Here is a 10,040-nt window from a genome sequence, read left to right as displayed (position 1 = left end):
GTTTATAAAAGTGCTTATTTGATTCCTTGAGAGATCAAAGTGATGTCAGCTGACAAAAAGTTTAAAGAGGGGGATAAGAATTACTGCTCACCCTGAGACAATAGTTATGTAGTTCCATGTAGCTACAGATAAATATCTACATACACTTGTTTCTATCTGCCTAGTTAACTACATTGAGTTTTGTGTTTTAAACATGGCCCTTAGGGATGAAAGTGTTTTCACACTGATATTAGAAGTACCATAAACTTTACAAAATGCACAAGAAGTGAAAAAAGTCTCCAGTGTCATACCACTGAACACACAGATTGCCGACTTGGTTTGTCTATTTCTCAAAGGAATTTAAAAAAACAAGAATCTTCACTGTCATTTCAAAAGTACAAAAGTAAAATAAGAAAAAAGGGGTGCTAGAGCACCTTATTTATAAAAAAAAAAAAAAAAAAAAAAAAAAGTTACTGCTTTTCCTGAGTAATACTTTAGATCATTGTAACAGACAATACATCTTTTTGCCACTGAATACTGGGCCACTCCCTGACATCTCTTATTATTGTAAATCATCTTTCATTTTTCAATTAAATTTACAATTGGACTATGAATGCTAAGACATACAAGATTAAAAAAATTATAATAAAAAAATAATAAATCCTTCGCTAGCGTCTAACTTGGACATTCTAACACTGGACATTTCATTTAAATTTAGTTTTGTCGCCACTACGCTAAAAAAAAAAAAAAAAAGACAAATACATTAAAAAGAAGAATGTGAAAAATTGCATTTGAGGTCTTGAAGACCTTCCCTGGTAACATCTTCTATAATGGCAGTGTATTAACGTTTTAATCAGCAAGGAGAGGGAAGCATCGGAGAAAGTCCTCATCCCACATAACAGGGTCAGGTGTGCTTCCTTAACCTTTACCTATAACTTTGGCTTGTGGGGGTTTTGGATCCTGAGCTAGCTGGCTCGTTAACATCTGCTAACAGATTAGTATACCCTGAGAATTCAGACGCGGGAGTCTGCTGTATCCCGTGGTCGACTTCCACGACACCCACTTGTGACCCACCACCATAACCAAGTGGGGTTCGGCAACCAGACTTGAATTGAGACCCGAAGGCTTGGGCGAAAGTCTCTATCTGGTAGGTGGAACGCATGTCCACTTCCTTAGATGGCTCCAGGGCAGTGAGCTCAGAGTAGACAGAACCATTACACGAGCTGCCACCGGTGCCATTCCTGTTGTTGACCGAAGAGCCAATGTTCTTGGACTGCTGGTCTTTCTGGCCACCATTGGTCAGCTCCTGAGTTGAAAGAGGGTATGGCGGTGAGTGCTGCTTCTCCAGCTGTTCGGTGAGCTCTTGAGACGGGGTAAGCTGCTGGTGAGGAGCAGGCTCCAGACTGCTGAGATGAAAGGCCTGTTGAGAGGATGGTGAGGCATGGGAAGGCGATGGAGAACTTACCAGCATCCCAAAATGGGACTTGCTTAAGGATGTCGAAGAGGAAGGTGCAAGAAGGGAGGAAACAGGCTGTCCAAATCCACACTCCAGTGGTGAGGTGGTGTAGATGTTTTTGTCTGGGAAGTGTGTGCTAGCAGGGCTGCTGCTAGATGACAACAGGCTTGGGTAGGGTCCAGATGGGCCCAAAATAAAGTTGCTGCTATGGCTGGTTCTCTCCAGGGTCTGAAGCAAGAACTTTGAGTACTCGTTCATCACCCCATTCTTGTCTCCAGAGCTGGGAGATCCCTCATCCTGACCCAGTTCAGAGGTGGCGGAGGCTGGATGCAATTCCACGTGGTGTGAATCTTGCAGATCGAATGTCACATCATGGTGAGAGCCATCAGATTTGTGGCTATAGTGGTCTAGCAGGCTTTGCAGCACCTCATCTGGGATCCCTGATTTGTCATGCTTGTCAATGCTTACCAAAGGCGAGGTGTCGAGCAAAGCCAATGTAGGTTCTCCAATGGCACCCTGAATTACTGTCGGCTGAGGAAGGTGGACAGAGCTGAAGCCTGCTGCGCTGTTAGCAGCATGCAGGTACCGTCTCTTTTTCAAAAACTGCATGGCATCATCATAATTGCTGCTGTTACCTCCTTGTTTGGGTCCACTGGAGGTTTGGAGGAGGCCAAGATCGTCCATATTTCCAGCTCCAGGCATGCTCATAGAGCTTGGCTTCTGCACATTGTTGGCCTCCTCCATAGAAACCACACCCTTGTCATTTCCCTTGGGGCCACCATTTTTATAGACCAGCTTGGGTGTTCGTCCATGCTGGTTATCCATGCTTGTCTCATCAAGACCCCCTGAAGAAGATGCCCCAGATCCAATGGGGAAGTTCAAGGCATAGTCTTGAGGGCAGAGTCCTTGTGCCACCTCCACTCCTCCTCCCGCAGCCGCTCCTTTCTTTCTTCGTTGCTCTCCTCCATCATTGCTACTTTTGGACTTGCCCCTCTTGCGTGATGGGGCACTAGTGTTTCCCTGAGTGAGTAGGTAGCTGCCTTGACCCATGTCCCCATCATCTCTGAGGTCCAGCATCCCTGGGTCCAGACCTTTCTTTATGGCTTCTCCACAGGTTCTCTTGTGCTTCAGTAATCGATCAGTCCGTGAAAAATTCTATGGGGCAAATAAATAGTGTTATTGATGCTCATTGTCCACATCAATAAACTTGTTAAAGAATACATTGGGTGGTTCTCATTACAAAAATTGATGCTTCTTCATTTCCCCGCTCTTCCGTCCTCCAGACACTGACTAAAATATATACAAAAGTATACAATTGTACACATTATTTTTAATGTAAGAGTGGGCACAGCCACTTTAACTTGCATGTGCAAGGATCCCTAGTGTCATCCACTTCCAGTCATTTTAGATACACAAAAACATTATAATATGCCTCTTAATAATGCAAATTGGTAGTTGTTAGGGGTTCAAGCACGCACGCAAAAACGATTTATTTACTTACGATTATTTTTTTATTACATTTTTTTTAGTCATTCTTCAGCCCTAGGTTTTTCAGCCGATTGGAAGCAAACCACTGCAGAAATATTACAAATTATCTGGACACTGAACATCAATAATAATCCAAAAAAAAAAAATGTTGAAATTTTGATTTTTGCATGAAACAGTACACCAAAAAATGTCTATGCTAATGTTAACCAAATGTTATTTTAGCTATAACTCTTGAACGGAATGAGATATCTTCACCAAACTTGCTACATGTGTATGAGCTCAATCTTTGGTCAAATAAAAAATAAAAAACAAATTGTGCACCTTTGCCAAATGGGGGAGCTATAAGACAGAACCCAAAACCCAAATGGCTATAACTACAGTCGTGGCCAAAAGTTTTGAGAATTACATAAATATTGGAAATAGGAAAAGTTGCTGCTTAAGTTTTTATAATAGCAATTTGCATATACTCCAGAATGTTATGAAGAGTGATCAGATGAATTGCATAGTCCTTCTTTGCCATGAAAATTAACTTAATCCCAAAAAAACCTTTCCACTGCATTTCATTGCTGTCATTAACCCTCTGGAATCTAAGGGTATTTTTGGGGCCTGGAGAAGTTTTGTCATGCCCTGACATTTGTGCTTTTTTCAGTTTCTTATAAATATCTAAATGGGTAAAGTCTAATCTCACTGTAATCAGCACAAACTGGGCTATAATAATATAAGAAATGCATGTATGTACATGATTGTGTTTTTGAGAAAAAAAATATTATGCGTGGTTAGTGAAAAACTAAAAATGTTAAAACACTTGAATAAGGCAAAAAAACACATAAAGAACAATGGTTCCCGGGATTTTTGAGAACTGGAGCTTGTAGCCTAGAATTTTTCTTTCTAAATGATGTGAAAATCATCTTGTTTACTCACTCACAGAGAACAATATATTGATTTAAATTTTCTAAGACACTTTTTGTTGGTAAAAGTCATATGCGAGTAGGCGTCAACTACCATGAATATCATTGTGATTTACACCTGAGAAGACAAAGGCCTGCATAATGAGCTGCATAATGAGCCATTCAGTCATCTGTGCCACTGAGAGGAAGGAGTTACAAGAAAGAATGCAAGAACAAAATAAATCTATATAATTTTATGTTTGTAGTTTATTTAAAATATATTTAATTATCCCACAACATAATTTAATATCCACTTGGGGGTGCAGTTAAACAGTTTATTAGAAACAATCAAAGCTGACTTTCAAACAAATTGTTTGGCATCCTTACTCCAGTCACACAATCCTTCAGAATCCTTTTAACAATCTTATTTTCTACAAAAAAAACATTTATTGTTATTATTATTATCATTATGATTAATGTTGAAAAGAGCTGAGAATATTTTTCTGGGTTTTTAGGGGGAATAAATTGAAAGAAAAGCATGTTTTTACATTTGTGACAGTTATCTATTTGTTACATTTATATTATTTACATCAAGCTTTTGAATGGTATAGTATTGTATATTGTTATTGAAACTTCATAATGTTTCACTTGATTACTATACATTTAGTCAGGAATTATAGTTTGGAAAAAGTATTTGGAAAAAGTCTAACTAGTAAAATGTTTACACGTTATGTGAAAACTAGTACAAGTATATAAATAAATAAAAAGAGACTTACTCATGTTTATGATCTCTGCTGAATAAAGTGCTGCATTCTTTTTTTCTGAGGAAATCCATTTCTCAAATCCTTAACCACATGACATCTTTTTGGGGTGAATTATGTCTTATTCCTCTCATCGCGAAGCAAACAGTAAAATAAACACTTGAAGAACAGGCTCGCTGCTTTTTCTTCTGTTATGGGCGTATTCAAGCCGCGCGCTACAGTTTGAATCTGAATAGCGCGTTCAGCGCGGGGGCGTGGTCACATTAGATATAATGAAGGGAGACTTGAAAAACAGACATCGCGTTGTTTTCATATGGATTACTTTATCACAGAATATCTGTTTTCGGCGGCACTTGTTTAGTTTAAAAATAGACATGTCAAGCTTTCTATAGATATCTCCCCCATGTATTTTCGTTGAGTATTCACGGAGTTACAGTTCATTTTAATGACTTGTTTGTAAATGAAGATAAGCGCAGACAAAGGCTGCAGACAGCACACCTTGTTTGTTATCTTTATTTTATAAGTGCACAAAGTTTTGTTGTTATTATGTCTGTATCCAAAAAAAAAGTAGACCCTTTACAGATTCGATTGATGTATTGCTCTTATCTGTACGATTAAAACTGAAAGTGTAATTTAAGGTCTTTTCGGGGTTATCAGGAGAAAATGACTCAAAACGCGTATCCGCGTTAATCGACTCGAAAGGGTTAAAGGACCTGCTGAGATCATTTCAGTAATCGTCTTGTTAACTCAGGTGAGAATGTTGACGAGCACAAGGCTGGAGATCATTATGTCAGGCTGATTGGGTTAGAATGGCAGACTTGACATGTTAAAAGGAGGGTGATGCTTGAAATCATTGTTCTTCCATTGTTAACCATGGTGACCTGCAAAGAAACGCGTGCAGCCATCATTGCATTGCATAAAAATGGCTTCACAGGCAAGGATAGTGTGGCTACTAAGATTGCACCTAAATCAACAATTTATAGGATCATCAAGAACTTCAAGGAAAGAGGTTCAATTCTTGTAAAGAAGGATTCAGGGCGTCCAAGAAAGTCCAGCAAGCGCCAGGATCGTCTCCTAAAGAGGATTCAGCTGCGGGATCGGAGTGCCACCAGTGCAGAGCTTGCTCAGGAATGGCAGCAGGCAGGTGTGAGCGCATCTGCACGCACAGTGAGGCGAAGACTTTTGGAAGATGGCCTGGTGTCAAGAAGGGCAGCAAAGAAGCCACTTCTCTCCAAAAAAAACATCAGGGACTAGTGTTGTCAAAAGACCCAGTACTTCGGTACCAAGTCGGTACTAAAAAAATTTAAATGTGACGGTACCAGGTTTCTTTAAGTACCGGTAGTACAGAGGTCCTGTTCAAACCCGGTTCAGCGCTATGATTTCCTCGAAGCAGAAAACGAGGACGGAATCTCAAAATCCAGTCATGAAAATGAAACTTACATTTTAATATGGACAGTCATGGAATTTGTCAAAGTTAGCATAAATTAATCAAATCAAATCTCCATATGGACCAGTATCTGTAAATGTTAAGCCGCAAAAGTTGTTTGAAATATGAATCCGTGTTCTGCGCGTCTCTGTGTGAATTAATGAATGGCATAGACGTGCGGGTTTGCTTACTACATAGACCGAAGTGCATGACGCTTGCATTAATTTCAGCATCTGAGCTTCAGAGTTCTCTCTCCATCAAGCGATCTGAACTTATGCAGAACTAATGCGCAAATGGCAATTTCATTTGCTGGCGCTGATCTCTTACTATCCCTGTTTTGATTTCAGCAAATCATTTTGACCGAACGCAGACAACGTGATTAATATTCATGAACCCAGCAGCTCATCAATTCATAGTGCATTGTATATACATTAGTATGATAGTAGAATTAGTAGTAGTATTATCTTTTAATAATAATTAATATGATCTATTACTATTTTTTTACAGAAACCCTCAATGACCAAAAATATCTTAAGCATCGCCACCAGTCTTAAGTTCAGTTAAAATGACAAATATGCATTCATTAGGCCTAAAAGTAAATTTTTACATAAAGGCATTGTGCTAGAAATATTACTATTATTTAGTAAAATGTATGTGATACTGCTACTACTGTTGAAAAAAATTATAAAACTTTATTTTTTAAAGAAATAAATCACAATATTTCCATGTTTTAATTTTAAAAGCAAATCCCCTTTATTTACCAAAAATAAAATGTGTTTAAATTTCATAAATTAAAAGACAAATTAAATTTGGGTGAAACTTGTTTACTGTTTTTCATAATTATATAACTTGTAGAAAAACTTTAAACACAATTGTAAATAAGTATAAAGAATGGCATTGGTTTTATTTTTAGTGCTAAAAAGTTAATTTTTTTTTAATTAGCATATTTTTATGTTTTGCTTTGGTACCGAGAACCGTGGATTTTCATTGGTATCGGTACCGAATACTGAAATTTTGGTACCGTGACAACACTATCAGGGACAGATTGATCTTCTGCAGAAAGTATAGTGAATGGACTGCTGAGGACTGGGGCAAAGTCATATTCTCCGATGAAGCCCCTTTCCGGTTGTTTGGGGCATCTGGAAAAAGGCTTGTCCGGAGAAGAAAAGGTGAGCGCTACCATCAGTCCTGTGTCATGCCAACAGTAAAGCATCCTGACATCATTCATGTGTGGGGTTGCTTCTCATCCAAGGGAGTGGGTACACTCACAATTCTGCCCCAAAACACAGCCATGAATAAAGAATGGTACCAAAACACCCTCCAACAGCAACTTCTTCCAACAATCCAACAACAGTTTATTGAAGAACAATGCATTTTCCAGCATGATGGAGCACCTAAGGCACATAAGGCAAAAGTGATAACTAAGTGGCTCGGGGACCAGAATGTTGAAATTTTGGGTCCATGGCCTGGAAACTCCCCAGATCTTAATCCCATTGAGAACTTGTGGTCAATCCTCAAGAGGCGGGTGGACAAACAAAAACCCACTAATTCTGACGAACCCCAAGAAGTGATTATGAAAGAATGGGTTGCTATCAGTCAGGATTTGGCCCAGATTTGTTATGTAGTGTCTTTGTCTGAAGGGGCACAACTATCAGTTGTGTACTAGTCCTAGGTTTTTCACTCAATCTTGATCAAACCACTGCAGCACAATTCTCTGGACTCTCTAGATCAATAATTATCAAAAATAAAAAGTTTAATTGTGTTCTTTGGTTACATTTAACGGTGTCATTTATAGAAGGGGCATGGCCAAATATACCCAAATGCCTATAAAACTTAAAACTTTACAAAACTCTGTGAAAACATGTCCGATGAGTCTTAACAAGCATGCAAAGTTTCAAGAATATCGGACCATAGGTGGCCTCAAATCGCAAAAAAAAAAAAAAAATTAATATATACACAAACACTATATCTGCATATCTAATGATCTATCTCCTCCAGGTTATATGCAGGAATCATAGAGATGAATTTACTACCTTTTTTTACCACCTCCACAATATTTTTACTACCAGCACGACATCAAGCAGCAGCCCTTTTTTTAGGGGGGGGGGGGGGGGGATGCAAAGCACCACTTACTACTTTCTATAAGGTATAAGTGTGACACCGTCACACCCATCATACATATTAGGTACACTAATGTTTAATTGTGATCATTAAGCATTGTCATTGTGAATTATGTTTTTTTTTTGCTATCGCTAGTTAAATGGTTCTAAAAAAAAAAAATATATATATATATATATATATATATATATATACACACCGTATTTTTCGGACTATAAGTCGCACCTGAGTATAAGTCGCATCAGTCCAAAAATACACCATGGCGAGGAAAAAAACATAAGTCGCACTGGACTATAAGTCGCATTTATTTAGAACCAAGAACCAAGAGAAAACATTACCGTCTACAGCCGCGAGAGGGCGCTCTATGTTTATTAGAGGTAGACTACAGGAGCACTGATCAGCATAGAGCGCCCTCTCGCGGCTGTAGACGGTAATGTTTTCTCTTGGTTCATTTTTCTCTCAGATCATGTCAAATTAATTTTAATAAATAAGTCGCACCTGACTATAAGTCGCAGGTCCAGCCAAACTATGAAAAAAGTGTGACTTATAGTCCGGAAAAAACGGTATATATATATATATATATATATATATATATATATATATATACATACACATATACAGTGTTGGGAAGGTTACTTTGGAAATGTAATAGGTTACAGATTACAAGTTACCCTATTTAAAATGTAATAGTAGTGTAACTTTTTCAATTACTTTATTAAAGTAATGTAACTAATTACTTTTGAGTACTTTTTGATTACTTTTCTAAATTTGTGAAAATTAAAGAATAATAAATAAAAGCATATACATCAACTTAAATACAGTTATCTAATAAGCATGTGACGTATTCTGTGTAATAAACTCCTGAAACATTGGTGTTTTTTTTAAACTGCTGTCTCTTTGTATATGATGATAGTTTTCTCAAAATAAGTAAAACGCACATGAAGTGACACAGAGCAGTTCTAGAAATTGTGTTTATGTGCTCGTGTACTCCTATATTGAGGCGGCAGAGGTTGAAAACACTGCAAGCTATAGTAGGCCTATGTGTAGTAAATGAAACCATGTCTTTGCCATTAATTTACAGGAGGGGCGGACTGGGAAAAAAATTCAGACTGGAAAATTCAAACTCATACAAACAAATTCATGGACAAAACTATTTTTTGTATGGACCCGACATAAAAAAGTTTAAATCTTTAATTTGGGGACATGCAAAATAATTATAAGTTCTCTCCTGAACTGCACCTTCACTTCCATTTTTCTCTTCAGTCTCTTTATTTTGCCCTGTTATCCATCTCTCTCATGACTTTAATACTCAAGATTGAACAAAACTATACTTTACAAACAATACTCTACAATACTACAATATCTTTATAGAAAAATCCTAATATTGTACACGAGTCATGTTTTTCCCTTACAAAAATTAACCATGCTTTTATTAGCCTATATAAAAGTAAAATAACCTTTTTTTTTTTTTTTTTTTTTTTTTTGGCAAATGGATTTTTTTTTACATTTGTAAAATAATTTTACATTTTTGGTTATCACAGTTAAACATTAGTAACTGTTTTCTCTGGATTTATAGTTAAATATTAAAATGTTAATTTTCGTAAGGGTTGTGTTGTTGTCTGTCGTAGCTCCCCCTAAACCTATAAAAAAAAATCTGAATTGTTTTTCAGCTAAATGACTACTGTAACATTGCAACAGATAATAATGATGTCCTTTATATAGTATTTTGAGTGATGACTGATGAGCAACGTGCTGCTGCTTGATTAAATAAATAAAAAAACAAAAGACAAAAAAGCATCTTTTACAGCTGAAACTGACCTGAAACCCTGAACAGTAGTTCTGCTTCTCTGCTCCAGCTGTGCGCTTCCACATTCAACTCTATTCTCTCTCTCTCTCTCTCTCTCTCTCTCTCTCTCTCTCTCTCT

General features: G+C 37.5%; 1 protein-coding gene across 2 annotated transcripts in view; it reads right to left on the bottom strand.

The window, feature by feature from the left end:
* Positions 1 to 810: 810 nt before the first annotated feature.
* Positions 811 to 10,040, bottom strand: part of LOC132122097 (zinc finger protein 281-like) — a 50,157-nt gene continuing 40,927 nt past the window's right edge. For both annotated transcript variants that reach the window (XM_059531982.1, XM_059531983.1), the window contains exon 7: positions 811 to 2,590. In XM_059531982.1, the coding sequence (XP_059387965.1) occupies positions 905 to 2,590 (1,686 nt within the window). In that variant the 3' untranslated portion in view covers positions 811 to 904. The remainder of the gene's footprint in view (positions 2,591 to 10,040) is intronic.

Source organism: Carassius carassius, chromosome 40 (assembly GCF_963082965.1).
Source record: "Carassius carassius chromosome 40, fCarCar2.1, whole genome shotgun sequence".
NCBI classification, from domain to species: Eukaryota; Metazoa; Chordata; class Actinopteri; order Cypriniformes; family Cyprinidae; genus Carassius; species Carassius carassius.
Note: the sequence above shows the minus strand (reverse complement) of the source record. Positions and strands in the feature narration are given on the sequence as shown.